Source organism: Dendrobates tinctorius, unplaced genomic scaffold (assembly GCF_039654945.1).
Source record: "Dendrobates tinctorius isolate UK_male_01 unplaced genomic scaffold, ASM3965494v1 ptg000023l, whole genome shotgun sequence".
Lineage (NCBI taxonomy): Eukaryota > Metazoa > Chordata > Amphibia > Anura > Dendrobatidae > Dendrobates > Dendrobates tinctorius.
This window is the reverse complement of record NW_027361691.1, coordinates 15,393,051-15,414,292: the sequence shown is the minus strand read 5'-3', so window position 1 is coordinate 15,414,292 and position 21,242 is coordinate 15,393,051. Positions and strand designations below refer to the sequence as shown.

The 21,242-nt window shown below is 45.0% G+C and overlaps 1 protein-coding gene across 6 annotated transcripts in view; it reads right to left on the bottom strand.

The window, feature by feature from the left end:
- The window catches only part of FAT3 (FAT atypical cadherin 3), a 745,842-nt gene that overhangs the window by 37,381 nt on the left and 687,219 nt on the right, over window positions 1–21,242 (bottom strand). For all 6 annotated transcript variants that reach the window (XM_073569283.1, XM_073569280.1, XM_073569281.1 and 3 more), the window contains 4 exons: window positions 20,089–20,286; window positions 17,577–18,375; window positions 2,074–2,208; window positions 657–814 (listed from right to left, as the gene is read on the bottom strand). In XM_073569283.1, coding sequence (XP_073425384.1) covers window positions 657–814; window positions 2,074–2,208; window positions 17,577–18,375; window positions 20,089–20,286 — 1,290 coding nt within the window. The remainder of the gene's footprint in view (window positions 1–656; window positions 815–2,073; window positions 2,209–17,576; window positions 18,376–20,088; window positions 20,287–21,242) is intronic.

The window sequence follows — 21,242 nt, the reverse complement described above, 5'->3', positions numbered from 1 at the left end:
GATCTGATTTCTATAAAAAAATATATTTAAACATTAAAGGTATTTTTTTAAAATAGAATTCAGAAGTTAGGGATCATAGAAGAAAGGAATAATACTTACCATTACAATCTCCCACTGCTCACATGCTTTCCAATGGGACTGGAAGCAATACACCCCAACCACCAGTTACCTGACCTCTGCAGACAATCAGTGGCATCAGCCGTCAGATGATTGATGGTCGGGACGTCATGTGTCCTTCTTTTATTAGGATCACTAAGCTCTGTTAGTGGAAAACCCCTTTAATCAGCACAGATTATAGGATTTATGACATTCATTTAAATGAGGTAAAGGAGCAATTCCAGTAATGTTAACTGCTCTTCCTCTTCACGGTTCTAGGGGTTCACCTCTCATTTTACTAATTGGAGAAATCAGAGACCCTAAAACTATTAGTCCCGCAATTCTGCACATGTGCAGCTTTCAGCCAATCACAGGGTTTCTACTGCTTTAAGTAATTGGCCAAAAGTTGCACATGAGCAGAAGAAAGAATTTGGGTTCAGATCTTTTTAAAAGGCAAAGGAAGGTGTCGTCTAAAGTTTGCCGTCTAGAGTTGTACATGGCCCAGTGGGTATAATAAGGGGTAAGGTGGTGGTTTGTAGCCGATTTTACCACGGACGTACCTTCAGGATCATGCAGGGATTGGATCTCGTGTACATGATGATGGCGCTGTTCTGCAGAGTCCGCATTCTCAGGCCCAGTCTGAATTCATCTCGCTTGCTGTTCTCAGAGACTCGGTATTTGATGTAACTGTTTCCAGCAAAACTTAGTGAAGTATGTCCTGAAATCAAGAAGAAATATACTGTATTCATACCTTTAATTTTAGTTATACAAATTTGTTTGGCAGATTTAAAGGGAATGCGTATTGAGGCCGCGGGAGCGTATTGCAGTCACAGGCATAGCTGTGATTGCAAGGCAGAATAGAAGTAAGTGTTGGTCTTGGGCAAGCAATTTGTCCAAGGCAGATTTAGGAAAATCTGCCATGGGCTTTTATTTTTGAAGCAGTCTACAGGATGGTAGTGGGGCAGTCTGCTTCCTTCCAAGTGACCTACGGCCACAGGTTGCTTGTAAAAACCCTGCAGCAGAGGGCTGGGTGTGTCACTCTTGGTTGGCAACTTGGCAGAGCAGGAGGCTCTGCAGAGCTCAGCCTGTGTGAGGCAACATGGAGCCAAGCGGAACCAAAAGGTCTGGCACCCCTCAGCGTACAGGGCGGTGCAGTCACCCACGGTAACAGGTCATGGTTATGGAATATCTTGTTTGCCGGTTGCGATCTAGAGGATACCCTTTTTGTTTGCGAGTATGCTGAACATTAAAGAGACTTTTTGTTTTTGAACTTTTTGAACTTTCCTGTGGTCACAGCTTGTCTGTCACACTGCACCAACCCCGCTGCACTACACTATTAACATGTAGAAATTGTCCAAAACAGAGAACCCTTTTATGGGCAATTTGTAGTAAATGGTGAGTCAAAAGTTAGCAAAAACTACCCAGTTTCCTGATGGTAGCATGGCGGGACTGTATATGCCATTGATCTTATACTTAAGTGTAGTGATGACATCCATATACGGTAATATGGACAGTCCTCTACGGGTTTGGCTGTTGAGGGGGGGGGTTATATAATTTGTATGTGGTATCTATGGGTGACCTCATGGGTGTCTTTGGGTGGAACTCTCCCCTTTATGATATTGAGCCGGACGGGGCATGTGGATGGAGCTGTCCCACTTTTCGGATCACTGGGCGCTTCTTGACTTTGAACTCTGGATATTGTGACCCCACATGTAGAGTTCTCTGCCTCCTGCGGGGGGGTTTCTGAGCTCCTTCATATGGGATCCACAGCGCTTATTGTGACATCAGTACGGTACTACATTCGGATGGCTATACGCTTAACCTTCCAGCCTACCCTGACCGCGCCGTTTCTCTCCACCTAGTTTTATTTACTACCTTTGGGCCCCAGAATAAAAAATTCTGTAATCCTTTGATATAAAAGTAAATGTTAAAAGCTTCTGTCCGCGTTGAATATATTCTGTGAATAATGGATGTTACCTGAGCATTCTCCGAGTTTGCCTGGTGGGCACTGGCAGATGAATGGTCTCCGGCTGACTTCGTACCCCACACATTGCATATCCTCAGGACACGGCTTGTTCAAACATGGATCGGCGGAGCCGGGGCAGAGTCCACCTGCAACACACGGAACAGCCTGAGAAGAGATCCTGCTGTGTGCATCTACTATGAAGATGGCTAATGATTCTGGAAGATGAGCGGCCTTATTATCCTATGTAATAATACATACAGCGGTGCAGATCAGGCATCATAACGGTCCATGCACTGTGGGAACCCTGTACAGCACCAGAGTCCTATGGTTCCATGTCACAAACACTGTGCCGCCATATGATGCCTCCATGATATCTCTCTAATATAGCCTGAGGATGGAGATAACAGTAATCTAAAAGGACCCTGTACAGCATCAGAGTCCCTATGGTTAAATGTCACAGACCTGTGGGCACTGTGCCGCCATATGGTGCCTCCATGATACCTCTGTAATATAGCCTGAGATGGAGAAAATAGTATTTTGCAAGGAACCTGTACAGAAACCAACAGACCCGTATTACAGACCCATAGTCACTGCGCCGCCATATGGTGCCTCGATCATGCTGCTCTAATATAGCATGACATATAGATAACAGTAAAGTGCAGGAACATTCTGCAGTAGCCAACAGAGTGGCTATGTTTCCATATTACACACTTATGGTCACTGTGCCACCATATGGTGCCTTCATGATACTTCTGTAATATAGTATGGCATGGAGATATCAGTAAAGCAAAGTGCAGGAACTCTACACAATAGCAAAAGTAGTCCAAATTGATTCATATTATGAATTGGTTGACACTATACCGCCATATGGTGCCTTTATAATACTTCTGTAATATATTGCAAGATAGAGATAACAAACAGTAGAGCAGGAACGATGTCCAGCACTGAACTTATACCCTATGCCTCCATATTACAGACCTGTTGACACTGTGCCACCCAATAATCCCTCCATGATACCCGTGTGTCATAGCTTGAGAATGAGACAACAGTAAAGCAAAGTGAAGGGATCCTGTACAGCACCGACCACATACCCTATGCCTCCATATTACTGACCCATGTTCGCTGTGCTGCCATAACCTCTCTAATATAGCATGAGATGGAGGTCACAGTACACCAATGTTCAGGGAACCTGTACAGCAATCAACAGAGTGACTATGGTATGTTTCCATGACCAGTCAGCACTATGCCGCCATATGGTGCCCATATGATACCTCTGTAATACAGCACAAGATAAAGACTGCACTAAAGCAATGTACAGGGACCCTGCAAAGCATCAAACACAGTCACTATGCTCCAATATTAGAGACTGCTGAACACTATGCCGCCACATGGTGCCTATATGATATTTCTGTAATACAGTGCAAGATAAAGATAGCAGTAAAGTAATGTACAGGGACTCTGTACAGCATCAAACACCGTCACTATGCTTCCATGACACAGACCGGTGGGCATTGTACAGCCATATAGTGCCTTCTTGATAACTCTTTAAGCCCACAGTGGCAGTTTTTGCACCACAAGGGCAGCTTTGTGTGACAGTCTCACACACCCTGATAATTTCAGCATCACCTATGACCAGTCGTGTCCATCTTTCATCCCGGGGAGCGCTGGTTACACTGCCCCTTGGCGAAAACTTATTCTTCCAGTATAACAAAGATAGAATACATAACCCGAAGCAAAGCGTGTGAGAGGGAAGCCACACGCGGGATCGTCCCATCACATAAGTGCCGTGTGGACGAGCTACTTCACTTCCTATGCAATTAATGAAAGCATTTGATGGAAGGCCGGGGCAGCGCTGACATGGAAATGCTCGGCGTACGTCTTCTGGCCGGGGCTCGGATTACTCAGATGATTATATATTTTCTTTCAGAAAAGGGTAAATTACTGTTTTCAGAAATGACATGGTTGAGTTACCGACTCAGACAAGGGCTGAAGTGACGAGTGGCAGGCAGAGATTGCACGTTACCGTCTGTCCTGACACACTAGAACTGAATGACAAGACCCCAAGAAGGCAGATTAAAGGGGCACTCCAGGGGTTCTATCAAGTTTGGACTATCATGAGATAAACCAAAATTTAGATGAAAGAGTCCACTAAATGCTGAAAATTATCCTCCTTACTTGTATAGAGCCAACATATTCCCCAGCACCTGTCCACCTTTTTTGGCTCATTATTAGACAATGTGTTTTTCAGGTGGGTGAGCAGGTGAGTTAACTCTTGAAAAGTTGTGGCTGTCACTTATGGGGGATGTGATTATTATAAACTCACTATCTCTGGTATGGGGTCTGGCGGTTATTACCTTTATGGCAGTCCAGTGACTGGCACTGTTACTGGGAGCTCTTTGGTTGGCACTGTTACTGGGAGCTCTTTGGTTGGCACTGTTACTGGGAGCTCTTTGGCTGGCACTGTTACTGGGAGCTCTTTGGCTGGCACTGTTACTGGGAGCTCTTTGGCTGGCACTGTTACGGGGAGCTCTTTGGTTGGCACTGTTACTGGGAGCTCTTTGGCTGGCACTGTTACTGGGAGCTCTTTGGCTGGCACTGTTACGGGGAGCTCTTTGGCTGGCACTGTTACTGGGAGCTCTTTGGCTGGCACTGTTACTGGGAGCTCTTTGGCTGGCACTGTTACTGGGAGCTCTTTGGCTGGCACTGTTACGGGGAGCTCTTTGGCTGGCACTGTTACTGGGAGCTCTTTGGCTGGCACTGTTACGGGGAGCTCTTTGGTTGGCACTGTTACTGGGCGCTCTTTGGTTGGCACTGTTACTGGGAGCTCTTTGGTTGGCACTGTTACTGGGAGCTCTTTGGCTGGCAATGTTACGGGGAGCTCTTTGGCTGGCACCGTTACTGGGAGCTCTTTGGTTGGCACTGTTACTGAGAGCTCTTTGGTTGGCAGTAACTGGGAGCTCTTTGGCTGGCACTGTTACTGGGAGCTCTTTGGCTGGCACTGTTACTGGGAGCTCTTTGGCTGGCACCGTTACTGGGAGCTCTTTGGTTGGCACTGTTACTGGGAGCTCTTTGGTTGGCAGTAACTGGGAGCTCTTTGGCTGGCACTGTTACTGGGAGCTCTTTGGCTGGCACTGTTACTGGGAGCTCTTTGGCTGGCAGTTACTGGGAGCTCTTTGGTTGGCACTGTTACTGGGAGCTCTTTGGCTGGCATTGTTACTGGGAGCTCTTTGGTTGGCACTGTTACTGGGAGCTCTTTGGTTGGCACTGTAACTGGGAGCTCTTTGGCTGGCACTGTTACTGGGAACCCTTTGGCTGGCATTGTTACTGGGAGCTCTTTGGTTGGCACTGTTACTGGGAGCTCTTTGGTTGGCACTGTTACTGGGAGCTCTTTGGCTAGCACTGTTACTGGGAGCTCTTTGGCTGGCACTGTTACTGGGAGCTCTTTGGCTGGCACTGTTACGGGGAGCTCTTTGGCTGGCACTGTTACTGGGAGCTCTTTGGCTGGCACTGTTACTGGGAGCTCTTTGGCTGGCACTGTTACTGGGAGCTCTTTGGCTGGCACTGTTACGGGGAGCTCTTTGGCTGGCACTGTTACTGGGAGCTCTTTGGCTGGCACTGTTACGGGGAGCTCTTTGGTTGGCACTGTTACTGGGCGCTCTTTGGTTGGCACTGTTACTGGGAGCTCTTTGGTTGGCACTGTTACTGGGAGCTCTTTGGCTGGCAATGTTACAGGGAGCTCTTTGGCTGGCACCGTTACTGGGAGCTCTTTGGTTGGCACTGTTACTGAGAGCTCTTTGGTTGGCAGTAACTGGGAGCTCTTTGGCTGGCACTGTTACTGGGAGCTCTTTGGCTGGCACTGTTACTGGGAGCTCTTTGGCTGGCACCGTTACTGGGAGCTGTTTGGTTGGCACTGTTACTGGGAGCTCTTTGGTTGGCACTGTTACTGGGAGCTCTTTGGCTGGCACTGTTACTGGGAGCTCTTTGGTTGGCAGTTACTGGGAGCTCTTTGGTTGGCACTGTTACTGGGAGCTCTTTGGCTGGCATTGTTACTGGGAGCTCTTTGGTTGGCACTGTTACTGGGAGCTCTTTGGTTGGCACTGTAACTGGGAGCTCTTTGGCTGGCACTGTTACTGGGAACCCTTTGGCTGGCATTGTTACTGGGAGCTCTTTGGTTGGCACTGTTACTGGGAGCTCTTTGGTTGGCACTGTTACTGGGAGCTCTTTGGCTAGCACTGTTACTGGGAGCTCTTTGGCTGGCACTGTTACTGGGAGCTCTTTGGTTGGCACTGTTACTGGGAGCTCTTTGGCTGGCACTGTTACTGGGAGCTCTTTGGCTGGCACTGTTACTGGGAGCTCTTTGGCTGGCACTGTTACTGGGAGCTCTTTGGCTGGAACTGTTATGGGTGTCTTATGTTTGACAATGTTGTGGGAGTCCTGTGGCTGGTACTGCTATAATGATCGTGTGACTGCCACTGTTATTGTGTCATGAAACTGTGACTCATAGGGTCTCATGACTATTGCACCATAGTGGTTCTTTAGCTGACCCTGTTATTAGGCTATCTGGCTGACTTTCATATGAGGTTCCATATCTGTCACACTGAAGCGAAGTGATCTTGTGGATGGTACTGAAATTGAGTCATGCGGCCGACACTCAGGGTCTTCCACTGCTGCCACACCTTAGTAGTACTGTGGATGGCATCATTATTGGGTCATGTGGCTGACACTCAGGTGATTCCACTGCTGTCACACCATGATGGTACTGTGGATGGCACAGTTATTGGTCATGTGGCTGACACTCAGGGGATTCCACTGCTGTCACACCATCATGGTACTGTGGATGGCACAGTTATTGGTCATGTGGCTGACACTCGGGGGATTCCACTGCTGTCACACCTTAGTAGTACTGTGGATGGCATCATTATTGGGTCATGTGGCTGACACTCAGGTGATTCCACTACTGTCACACCATCATGGTACTGTGGATGGCACAGTTATTGGTCATGTGGCTGACACTCAGGGGATTCCACTGCTGTCACACCTTAGTAGTACTGTGGATGGCATCAATATTGGGTCATGTGGCTGACACTCAGGTGATTCCACTGCTGTCACACCATGATGGTACTGTGGATGGCACAGTTATTGGTCATGTGGCTGACACTCAGGGGATTCCACTGCTGTCACACCTTAGTAGTACTGTGGATGGCATCATTATTGGGTCATGTGGCTGACACTCAGGGGATTCTGCAGCTGTCACACCATAATGGTACTGTGGTTGGCACTATTATTGGATTATGTGGCTGACCCACAAATAGGATTCCATGTCTGACATACCAATCGTGATTCTGTGGATTGTTACGTGGCTGACACTCATATAATGATTCATGGCTGTCACAGCCATAGTGGCCCTGTGTCTGGTCCTGGCTCATGGAGTTGTCAATGGGACAGGCAATATTCTGTTGGTGTACATGTCTGGTTCTGTTATGCAGATTTTGTGAGTAAATGCCATTTTGTTCCTGTGGTTTATGTAGCTGGCATAGCTATAGGGGCCTTGTGGTTGGCCTATTCCTATATATGTATATGAACAGTAATGCTGCCAGTATTCTCTATTTTTACGCATGTGTCACTTAATTCTGCATTCTCAAATTCCCAAAAGATATTCAGCAAATGTCAACCTATGTTTATTCATGTAGCTGCTCCTTCACTCCAGCGACGCATCTGATAAGTATTAATGCAGGAGAGTTTCCATTTCATAAAACATTGAGATCCGATGAAAACAAACTAATTTTGATGTTTTTAAACATGTCGGATTCGGGATTTCTACACCTTCCCACTTTTCATAAAAAGTCCTAGCCGTCCGCGCCACTGTAATGCTGAATGGATTAAAGAGGAAGTGTTCCGGGCCCTTGTGCCTAAGAGGGTGGCAGACCTCTCCTCCAGAAGCACATGGTACGTGAGGGCTGATACAGATTTTGTATTGGTGCCAAAAAGATTTCATCTGGAGACTTTATCTAGAGAAAATCTGGACCAAGAGACCTATATAAACCTGAACTCCCAATATTTTAACCCCAAATTATGTTACATTTTAAGACCCTCTGCTCAGACCTCCAAAAGTTGGAAAACCCATCATCACATTAGGAAATTCCGAGTCAACAGAGAGGGCTCTTCCGTTCAAGGTCCGGAGTGGAGAATGACCACAAAGAGCGGTTCTCTGGAGGACTGTGCTTTGAGTGAGCAGAGTGTAATACTTCTTTTCTCCTGTGGTGGCACTGTAGGGAAATCGATCAGTTAGTGCCAGGATTACGGAGCGATCACGGTTGATCACTGATGTCCTTGCGTGATAAAGGGAAACTTTGTGATTAGTATTTTATCTAACAAGAAGGCATTGTCCAAAGTTGAGAACCCCTTTAAGACTAAACTTAAAACTAATCCTACTTTTAAATGATAGCAGTAAAATTAGAGTGATTTTTATGTTAGTAATTACCAACCTGACTTCAGCCATTGTAAGACGTTGCAAAATCAAAGCTGATATAATATAACCTTCCTCTTGCCCTTGGCAAACATTTTAATAAACCTTCTCCTCCATAGTCCTATTCCTGTATTCGGGAGATTAGAAATTCAGCTTTTAAAGGATTTTGTGGATTCATTTGTCTCAATGCTGCGTGATAAACTACACTGGTTCATCCTTACATCAAGAGATCGGCCCAAGGTACTCAGCACCAGATGTACCCTGAAACTTTAATGTGTGACAGATGTAAGGTTGTGTCCTTTACCATATGGGCACTGCAACGAGAAACCGTGGCAGCAGAAATCGGAAAATCTGCATGTAATATACAGTTGTGGCCAAAAGTATTGACACCCCTGCAATTCTGTCAGATAATACTCAGTTTCTTCCTGAAAATGATTGCAATCACAAATTCTTTGGTATTATTATCTTCATTTAATTTGTCTTAAATGAAAAAACACAAAAGAGAATGAAGCAAAAAGCAAAACATTGATCATTTCACACAAAGCTCCAAAAATGGGCCAGACAAAAGTATTGGCACCCTCAGCCTAATACTTGGTTGCACAACCTTTAGCCAAAATAACTGCGACCAACCGCTTCCGGTAACCATCAATGAGTTTCTTACAATGCTCTGCTGGAATTTTAGACCATTCTTCTTTGGCAAACTGCTCCAGGTCCCTGATATTTGAAGGGTGCCTTCTCCAAACTGCCATTTTTAGATCTCTCCACAGGTGTTCTATGGGATTCAGGTCTGGACTCATTGTTGGCCACTTTAGAAGTCTCCAGTGCTTTCTCTCAAACCATTTTCTAGTGCTTTTTGAAGTGTGTTTTGGGTCATTGTCCTGCTGGAAGACCCATGACCTCTGAGGGAGACCCAGCTACTCACACTGGGCCCTACATTATGCTGCAAAATTTGTTGGTAGTCTTCAGACTTCATAATGCCATGCACACGGTCAAGCAGTCCAGTGCCAGAGGCAGCAAAGCAACCCCAAAACACCAGGGAACCTCCGCCATGTTTGATTGTAGGGACCGTGTTTTTTTCTTTGAATGCCTCTTTTTTTCTCCTGTAAACTCTATGTTGATGCCTTTGCCCAAAAAGCTCTACTTTTGTCTCATCTGACCAGAGAACATTCTTCCAAAACGTTTTAGGCTTTTTCAGGTAAGTTTTGGCAAACTCCAGCCTGGCTTTTTTATGTCTCAAGGTAAGAAGTGGGGTCTTCCTGGGTCTCCTACCATACAGTCCCTTTTCATTCAGACGCCGACGGATAGTACGGGTTGACACTGTTGTATCCTCGGACTGCAGGGCAGCTTGAACTTGTTTGGATGTTAGTCGAGGTTCTTTATCCAACATCCGCACAATCTTGCGTTGAAATCTCTTGTCAATTTTTCTTTTCCATCCACATCTAGGGAGGTTAGCCACAGTGCCATGGGCTTTAAACTTCTTGATGACACTGCGCACGGTAGACACAGGAACATTCAGGTCTTTGGAGATGGACTTGTAGCCTTGAGATTGCTCATGCTTCCTCACAATTTGGTTTCTCAAGTCCTCAGACAGTTCTTTGGTCTTCTTTCTTTTCTCCATGCTCAATGTGGTACACACAAGGACACAGGACAGAGGTTGAGTCAACTTTAATCCATGTCAACTGGCTGCAAGTGTGATTTAGTTATTGCCAACACCTGTTAGGTGCCACAGGTAAGTTACAGGTGCTGTTAATTACACAAATTAGAGAAGCATCACATGATTTTTCAACAGCGCCAATACTTTTGTCCACCCTCTTTTTTATGTTTGGTGTGGAATTATATCCAATTTGGCTTTAGGACAATTCTTTTTGTGTTTTTTCATTTAAGACAAATTAAATGAAGATAATAATAACAAAGAATTTGTGTTTGCAATCATTTTCAGGAAGAAACTGAGTATTATCGGACAGAATTGCAGGGGTGTCAATACTTTTGGCCACAACTGTACATTCATTCAATATGTACTATGTACCTTTGCTTTATTTACGTGCGTTATATGACCGTAGCATATGACAATGCCCATGTGGTCAGAATCATAGGGTATGACAATGCCCATGCAAGCAGGAATAAAGTGTATGACAATGCTCATGGTCAGGATCATACGGTATGACGATGCCCATGTGGGCAAGATTAATATGCATGACCATGCCCATGTGGTCAGGATCATAGGGTATGACAATGCCCATGTGGGCAGGATTAACGTGTATGACCTTGCCCATGTCGTAAGGATCATAGTGTACAACAATGCCCATGAGGTCAGGATCACAGGGATATAACAATGCCCATGTGGGCAGGATTAAAGTGTATGACAATGCTCATGTGGTCAGAACCATAAATTATGACAATGCCCATTTGATCAGGATTATAATGTATGGAATTGATGATGTCATCAGGATCATAGTGTCTGACTTGACAATGACCATGTGGTTAACATCAAAGCCTATGCTAACCTCCATGTAGTCAGGAGGAGTCAGATCATGATGTGTTACAATGCTCATGAGGTTATCTATGACAACCAAAATCACAAAGTAGGGCCCCATATAGAAGTAAAACCATTACTTAGAATATAATACATAAGTAAAACATTAATAAAATCTTCCAATGCATATGCTGGTATTTTGGAAGATCAAGATGTGTCCTACTTTACTGTCTTGCCTCAACATATTTTAATATTTTAAGATAATGGAGGGAAATTGCATAGAAAAAAAACATGATTTTGTGATACTCTGTTGGGAGATGTTTATGCTCCATGTGTCTATATGCAGCCACCCTGTGGTTGGGATGTGGGTTGAAGCCTATTGGGAAATTTGCTAGAAAATTTAATACGTACGGTATTCCAATGTCAAATCTACAGAAATATAAAGGTGGATACATCTGCAATTTACATTTTAGGTATCAGTCTATAATCTAGGGACAAACACTTGTGAGCCTTGGCAGCTATTTTGTAGACTACAGAATATTGTATTTTTAGAATATTCTCACTCGGTAAATGAATTTTATACTATTCTCCTCCCAGTCTTGATATCTCCCAGCTTGGTGTATGTTTTCTCATAGACATTTCATTAGCACTAAAATCCTACTCTTAGTCACAACCATAAGGTGTAAGAAGCTTGGCTTCCTTTTTGTTGACATCTTTTTTGGTTTATTTCGTCCCCTTATGCTGCATTTTGTACCTTACCTTCCTTTGCAAGGAAAAATAACACTATGATCTACAGGACAATTCTTCCTTGCCATTTTTACCAATTTTGTGCACCTATGGGGAGGGAAATCCTTAGTCCCGCCCCTGAGGAACATGTGTAGATTTAACATAAGCAGGAACCTGGTTTTCAATGGGCCCCATAGTTTAAGCGATGGCTGTCTTATGGCACATAAATACTTGCATCTACTGGTAGCTGTGGACACTGTATATGATTTGGGTCTCATGTTCTGCACGTATAGATTAGCATTAGGGATGATACTGAACAATACCTCACTACAATATTCACGCTACCCAAAGTCACCATGGGATATGGACTGGAAACCTAGCTGTGCAATGAGGATCACTCGTTGCCGTACAGAAGAGAGCTCTGCCGTATTGCAGCCGCTTGGAAAAGAGCGATTTGAGCCGCATTCCTCTACGTTCAGCACCATATGGCATTCATCAACTCAATATGTTCTAGATTACCGCTAATTTAAATGTTCATGTGTCTTCACTAAACCTGATTATAAGATGCAAGGCGGTGGGATTAAAGAACTCTGCCGAGCAGCCATTTTTTACGAGGGTGACCCCCGCGCTTATATTTACCGTCACTGGGTTGGTTACACTTTCACATCTGCTTTCAAATTACTCGAGAAATGAATGTAGGGAGCAGGTGCCGCCGGTGCGCCGTCGCTGTCTATACACCACTTCACTTAATTTTTATAGAATTTAAACCCTAGGTCTTTTTCATATGGTGCATTTAAAGCTGGGAGTATAACATGTATGGCCTGTAGGTGTCGAACTTTCCCAAATTATGAGCATAGCTGTTGACTTCGACCATTTCTTTTGATTTGTGGCTGATGCTCTATCATGGTCCTTCATTGCTTATCTGGTAGTCATGTAATACTACATTTGATCCGCAGGGGAAAATGTCTGACTGGCTGAAGCTTCAAGTGATTGCCAGGGAGCAAATTGCTGAGTGTCCCGACAATATTTTTAAAGAGAATATGTCAGCAGATTTTGATATGTAATCAGAGAGCAGCACAATTTAGGCACTGAGACCCTAATTCCAAGAATGTATCACTTACTGGACTTCATGGTGCAGTTTTGATAGAATTCCTGTTTTCTCTCCTGTAGATGTAGCTGAAAACTGAGCTCTGTATAACTCCACCCACTTCCCTGATTGGCAGTTTCTTGTACACACTGTGAGCAAGCTGCCAATCGGTGGTGAGGGGGCGTGGTTATACAAATTAGCTGGACTGCCTGTCATGAGACAGCTAGTCCTCTACTGATCATCTGCTGAAAAAAAACTGATATTATTGAAACTACAGGAAGCTGCAAAGCAAGTGACACATCCCTGGAATCAGGCTCTCTGCCCATGAATTATGTGGCTCTCAGATTAAATAGAAAAAAATCTGCAGACAGATTAATATTTTTTTTAAAAAAATGGCAAAAACAGGGAGATATGACAGGACTAAAATCACTCCTAAGGTGCATTCAGATGGCCGTACAAATTGGTCCGAGATCAGACCGCAATGCACAGACTGCCCGTTGGACAGCTTCATATATTTCTATCACGCTGTCACGTACGGGTCGGGAGAACCGAAGCCAGTCCATGCATTGCGGTCCAATCTTGGATTGATTTGTAAGGACGCTTGAATGTGCCCTTAGTCTGGGGTTCACATTGTATCATTCTATGGGCTTTTGTCTGATGCCCTGAAAAAACGGGATTCATGCGAAACCGCCGACAGGAGAGTTGAATTCACTTTGTGATCTTTCTGACCTCCTTTTTGGCATTTTTCATACGTTTGTAATGGACGAAACAAAGAAAATTCAGCTGCATTGATGATCGCAGGTGCAGGTCTTCGACTACATGTAAACTGAGCCTTGCTATTATATGCTGTGTTATCTTCTATATTTACAGAGAACAGGAAATGGAAAGGAAACGTTTCATCCCGCAATAAAACCATTAGGATTCCATTAATGACCTCGTTACATTCGGAAGGGGGAAAATGCCTGAAAGGGAGGGGAAGTAAAGCCGTGAATGTCACGGGGTTGGAAATTAATACATTCAGGATTTTTTTCAGCAATTAGACTATGTCATAATAATATGACAGGAATGTGAAAATCTTCCGTGTTGCGGCACACAAACCCTGGAAAGCTCCTAACGAGGGAGCGCACGCAGAAGGCTTCAGTCTTTTTAATTTGCGTCCACAAGAAAACTATTGTTTCCGTAAGTGCTCTAAATACCAGGTTGGCAGCACTGGCATCCATTCAGGCTAATGCATTCAGAAGTGAACCTATGTTTAGGCTCTCGGGCCGTACAAGAGGGGATCAGCCGTGTTCCCCCCCGACTCAACAATCCTGAAGAATGACGAAACAATAGCCCCAGCTGTTCTTCTGCTCTTCTCTTGGTTAGACCTACGACTTTCTGGAAGCATATAATTAGACGGGGACGGCTACCGCCGATTGACCGAGATTTTCTAAAAATACTAAACCCTACAATCATTCTCAGCATGGAGCGGAGTGGCTAATATATTGGTTTCTTAGATTTCTGCTGGTTGAAGCATTTTTGGCCATGAGTCATTAGGCCTAAAGACATAGTATCAACACTTAAGATGCCTGTCTGTTTTAAAGGGTTGGTCCATGTTGATTTCAAACAAAATAAAATATTGTGATAAATGTCTGCAATAACTGCAGCCTTGCAGCGCTGGGGTCCTGGGTTCAACTCCCACCATGGACAATATCTGCAAGGAGTTTGTATGTTCTCCTAGTATTGGCGGGGGTTTCCTCCGGGTTCTCCGGTTTCCTCCCACATTCCGAAGACATACTGATAGGGATGCTAGATTGTGAGCCCCAATGGGGACAGTGATGATAATGTGTGCAAAGCGCTGTGGAATTAAGGGTGCTATATAAATGAGCAAAATAATAATAATAATAACTCTGTGACTGCAGAATTTGGAATAATAAAAGTACACAAACTAACACACTGTCAGGATTTTCCAGTGTTAAGGCCAATAGCGGGTGCGCTCATGTGACTGCAAGTATACGATTTGCATTGTTCTGGCTACATTCCGACTAGACATGCCCAGTCTCATTCAACACACTTGTATTGAGCAAGGCTGTGTACGTCTATTTGGCATGTGACCGCATGCATACGATGCATACTAAACATGTCCAGCCTCACTCAATACACACTGAACGAGGTTGTGTTCGTCTAGTCAGCATGTGACCGGATGTATATGATGCATACTTCTAGCCACATTCCAACTAAACATGTCCAGCCTCATTCAATACACTTGCACTGAGCGAGGTTGTGTTCGTCTAGTCGGCATGTGACCGAATATATATGATTTGCATACTTCCGGCCACATTTCAACTAGACATGTCCACTCCATTCAATGCACTTGTATTGTGCAAGGCTGTGCATGTCTAGTTGATATGTGACCACATGTGTACAATTTGAATGCTTCTGGCCACATTCCAACTAGATAAGTCCTGCATTCGTCTAGTTGATGCCTCATCACTGAAGAATCTTGACAGCGTGTGGTGAGTACGCTGTAAGAATTCAGAAATCTGCAGTCACACAGTATCACAAGACTGGACAACCTCTTTAAGGCATGAGGTAGCAAACTTATGGCAGATGTCAAAGTGGCACATAGTGACGCAATTCACCCAGAACTGTGTACAGGGCCAGTCTTATGCAGAACGATGCTCTGTTCGGTACACGGTGTACAAATAACCACGCCATAGAGTTGCCAATTAAAATCGATATACAGTTCATTCTAGTACCCAATAACAGTATCCGCTATCCATCTCTACATTGGCTAATTATCACTTACATAATTGCCTATGTAACAAAAGGCCATAATTAAAAATTCCAACAGGGAGTAAATTTTGGACCCATCACAATCTATCACTTGCGATCCCCCCAGCAACAATGGGCAATTTATTAAAACCAGGGCCCCAAAAAAGAGAGGTGTGCTGCACAATCAATCAAAAAGTAGATCTACATATGGAAGGCCCTTTGTCCCTACTACCAGCATTGCCGGAGAAGTCTCCGGTCATGTCCTTAACACAGCAATTAAGTGCTGGACCCGACCTTACAGGTGCGCTATACACAGATGTGACCTTCCTTACTTTTCCTCTTGGCTTGACATATCTTTAGATCAGTGGCTCAAGAACACTTTCACAAAAAAACAGAACACAATTTTTGCGATACTCTGTCAGGAGATGTTCATTCTATATATGCCTTTATGTGGCCACCTAGTGGCTATGATGTGAGCTGCAGCCTCTCAAGGGTTTTACTAGTCCTTAAAAGAGTTGTACTTTGAAAATGAATTATTCGCAGGATAGATGATAACTAAACGACTGGTGGGGGTCCGATTGCTGTGATCCACACTGATCAACAAAATTGGAGAACTTTTATACCCAATGGGGGAACTTTTATGCCTGTTTCAAAACAGAGTATGAGGCCGGATGTCCTACCGCTGCTTCTTTCATTGTCTATAAAGCTCCCGAAAATGGCGCACTACTCGTCAGCCCCATAGGGAATGAACATAGAGTATGTAAGGCAGCGCTTACTGAGTGTTGGGGGACACTCGCTTGGCAACGGGATGAAGGCACATAGGCACGTTTTTCTCACAAAACAGTCTATTTGGATTTATTTTAGCATCATAAACCGCACTGTAGGCCATGTTACACTTCAAAGACCTAACACATAGTCCATAGCACTTCACAGTTCACGGCTAAACTTACAGTCACTAAACACGCCCGACTTCTCACTGTCCAGTTGTGGGTGACCGCATGCCGAACAGTCCAGTAACATCCATGGAACATAACAAGCACCAACAGTCTGTGGAGTTACCTTACAGGAGCTACTGCTCCACACGCTGACTCCTTGTCAGTCCTCACTCCTGGGAAAGCTGCCTCACTGGGATCACTGTCCTTGCGACCAGGGCACTCCTGAAAGTCCAGACCCTCACAAGGACAATAGCTTCCCCAACGCAGCGCCGTCACAGACTCTACACATACACGGCCTCTTTATGTGCTCTTTACTAAGTCGTCCACTCCTAGGACCTTCCAACACACAGGACTTCAGGTCCAAGGCCTCTCCACGTACTATTCAGGAAGTTAGGACCTTCCAACACACAGGACTTCAGGTCCAAGGCCTCTCCACGTACTATTCAGGAAGTTAGGACCTTCCAACACACAGGCCTTCCAGGACCTTACATCACAGACTATTCAGGTCCATACACGCTGACTATGTAACCAAAACCATGGTCACATTATGTAGCTGTAACCACCCCAAGTGAGCGGTGTATGTGTGGTTAGCCTGTCCCACCCAGCTCTCCGACTAACCCTGTAAGCCTCCCTTATAAGTAAACAAACAAAAACAAAGCATGTAGGACTGCAGGTCCTAGAGCAACATTACTGGCTTACAGCGCAGAGGATCTCCTCTGCGACACATATCGGCCATTCACAATGACGCTGGTCACTGTCTCACTATCACCATTACGCCTCCATGCGTATCCTGAGGAGCACATACAGCGCCTCCTAGCTGTAACAGGGGTCACTGCCTCACAAGGTAAAATGAGGATAATAGTGGCCCATTCTGCAGATTGGTCCCAGCAGTCAGACTCCCACCGATCAATACGTTATTGCGTCTTTCTAAAACATCACTTTACTATACGCATCAATGGAGCTGCAATACCAGACACAACCTTGGAAGAAGGCAGCCATGTTTTTATAATCTTAGCAACCACAGATTAAATAAAAAATTCCCTACCAGTGTAAACCAGGACGCCATTACTCACCATTGCATATACAGCGCACATTCCTATAAAAGCGTGGGCATACAAAACTGATTCTGGCAGTGCTGTAGGTCATCAGCGAGTGGGAATCTATCGACAACGTCTGTTCACAATGTTGCTCCTGACAATCCAATCCCGAGCAATTCTTTTCCAGGATTGTTGATATCCGAATTACATTTTCCAAATGTCTCCTAGCATTTGACAGCTTCTGAATCAAATACGCCGGCTTGTAGAAACCTCCACTTTGCATTTGTACGGCGAACAGCATGTCCAGCTGGTTTGTGCCTGCCACCGGCTGGATGCTGATTATATACAGGCTGTCCTCTTTCTGTGTGAGAACCGCGTTCCTGAGGGTACGTCGAAAGCCATGCAAATGAAGCCCCACAAAATCTTCGGGAGAGATGTTCTCGAAACGTATGGTGACGGCATTGTGCAACATATCCTGGATCAACTGCTCAACGTGGACCGTCACGTCGACTGACACCTGGTAGCGGCCATCACTAACCGATATGTTCAAGTTGTATTTGCCCCCGTCAAGACCTCCAAGGGCGATAACCTTTCCGTCGTGACTGTTCACTTTGAACAAGCTCTTCTGGTCTGATTTGAGGGCGTAGGAGAGGACATCGTAGACATCCTGATCGGTGGCGTGAATCTTGCCTATGACTCCTCCCGGGAAGTCATCTTCCATGGTGACAATGTATATCTCCAGTGGGGTGGCAGAAGGTTTGTGGATACTCTCTTCAATAACTCTTACATGTACATAGGTTTGAGAGGTCATCGGTGGTTTACCCGAGTCTTTCACCTGTTTGGAGAAAAGAAAAATTAAGTCAACTTTATGAAAAACAAAAGGACCACTGGTGGGATTGTCAAGAAAATGGAATTATTTCTTATACGTTTTTGGCAATCTGCTTTGCTGAATCTACTTTTTCACTATCATGGATTTAAGCCTTTCTTCCTCAAAATCAATCCACAGCCAAATTCTGCCCCTCTTGCCCACTAAAGGCATTGTGTTGTATCTATCCCCACCTGAGCAATGACTATGCTAAATAATTAACTCTAATTGTTTCTTGCCTAACTGCTGATATATGGGTGACATTATGGGTGGGAAAATCGCGTAGGGGCCATCTTGCTAGAAGCTACTGTCATAAGTTTTCTAATAGGAGGGCCTGATGTAATATGATATAGAGACTGAAGTCATAGATATCTTTAATCCTCTGCAGGATCCCCTATACTGTAAAATGTCAGTTTTTTTGGGCAGATTTCTCTCTCCTGTAGAGTGTCAGCTCTTATCGACAAGGTCCTCGCTTCTGTAGGGAGTCGGTTCTTAAGGGCAGGATCCTCTCTCCTGTAGAGCATCAGCTCTTATGTGCAGGGTCCTCTCTCCTGTAGAGTGTCAGCTCTTATGTGCAGGGTCCTCTCTCCTGTAGAGTGTCAGCTCTTATGTGCAGGGTCCTCTCTCCTGTAGAGTGTCAGCTCTTATGTGCAGGATCCTCTCTCCTGTAGAGTGTCAGCTCTTATGTGCAGGGTCCTCTCTCCTGTAGAGCATCAGCTCTTATGTGCAGGGTCCTCTCTCCTGTAGAGTGTCAGCTCTTATGTGCAGGATCCTCTCTCCTGTAGAGTGTCAGCTCTTATGTGCAGGGTCCTCTCTCCTGTAGATCGTATGCTCTTATGTGCAGGGTCCTCTCTCCTGTAGAGTGTCAGCTCTTATGTGCAGGATCCTCTCTCCTGTAGAGTGTCAGCTCTTATGTGGAGGATCCTCTCTCCTGTAGAGTGTCAGCTATTATGGGAAGAGTCCTCTCTTCTGGAGAGCATCAGCTCTTACTGTCAGGGTCCTCTCTCCTTTAAGCTTTTATATGCAATGACCTCTCTCTTATAGATTATTAACTCTTAGGGCCCCGTCACACATAGCGACGCACCAGCGATCCCGACAACGATATGACCTTGTCAGGATCGCTGGTGTGTCGCTAGATCATCGCTGGTGAGCTGCCAAACAGGCAGCTTCACCAGCGATCAGCACAAGCGACACGGGGGGTAACAAGAGACGCACGTCGCTTAGTTACCCACTGTGTACCTTAGTTACCAGCGCGCTGGTGCAGGGAGCTGGTAACCAAGGTACACATCGGGTTTCTAAGCAGCGCACAGCACTTAGAAACCCGATGTGTACCTTGGTTATCAGCTCCCTGCATCAGCGCGCTGTTAACTAAGGTACACATCGGGTTTCTAAGCACTGCGCGCCGCTTAGAAACCCTGCGTTTACCTTAGTCACCAGCGCGCTGATCGCTGGTCTCCCGCCTGTCACACGCAGCGATGCGTGCTGGCCAGCGGGAGCCCAGCGATCAAAAAAATGTCCTGGCCATTCCAGGACGATCAGCGATAACCGGCAGGGGGGCGGTCGCTGGTCAGTGTCACTCAGCAGCTTGTGACTCAGCAGCGATCTCGCTATGTGTGATGGGGGCTTTAAGGACAGTGACTTTTCTTTATCTTGTCTATCTCAACAAGTTAGACCTTGAAATACCTGTATGTGCAGGAGATGCTCATTCGCGATCGTGTGTTGAAAAACAACAGCAGAACGTAAGACCCCAGACTGATCCAGAACAAACCGGCCGCCTTCATTTCCACTTATTATGGTGAATGTAAATGGTGGTCCATTATGGTATGAGTCTTTGTCGGTGACTACCAGCTGGAGGATACTTGTCCCGGTAGGTTTGTTCTCCTAAAAGATAAAGTAATGAGGTATGTAGCATAAAATAAAGTAACTTGTTTTCCAGTCAAATCCCAAAAACTTTTACATTAGGTTACACCAAGGGAAGGTCCACCACCAAAATGTCCAATAATGGATTTATATTATTCTACTAGTTAACATGGAGATACACTATAAATAATTTTCTAAGTCGGCATGCTTAATATACTAAGTCGGGAAGGTATTCGGCATGTCTTGGTCTGCTCAAACTACATGACCTAGGTAAAGGCTTCGGCCTCTCATCAATTCTTTAGCTTTTGATGCAGAAGAAAAAATCCCAGTATTTCAAGAAAGAAACTGAGCTTCACAAACCATTTATGTAAACCCCCTTTAATGAAGCTTTTTGTCATTACATGTCCAGTGACATATCATGATCTACAAAGATAGGTTTGATCATATACTGTATAATGGTAAATTAAACTTACAATATAATATGGTGCTACATACTACCTCCATGTTCTGTCATAAAGGGTTAATTGGATGTCATACCCTCGGAAGTAAAAGCTTTGTTTCTGGGGGAGAATAAGTCTATTGGGTTTATGAAATTGTAGCGATCTGGAGGTACAGTAATGCCGCAGCGCACCCCTGCAAAGCCCTGTTATGTGGTCTCCAGCAAAAAAGAATTGCAGGACCTTGGTTGAGTAGCTACATTGGTAGTCCACCGGAGTAGAGCCCCGAAAACTTTCTCCTATCTACTTAATTGGATGCCATACCCTCGGAAGTAAAAGCTTTTTTTCTGGAAGAATACCTCAATTAGGTTTATGAAATTGTGGAGATCTGGAGGTACAGTAATGCTGCCATGCACCCCTGCAAAGCCCTGTTATGTGGAGTCAAGCAAAAATGATTTGCAGGACCTTGGTCCAGCAGCCACATTGGTAGTCCACTGGAGTAGAGCCCGCAAACCTTCTCCTATCTACCAGACTATGTCT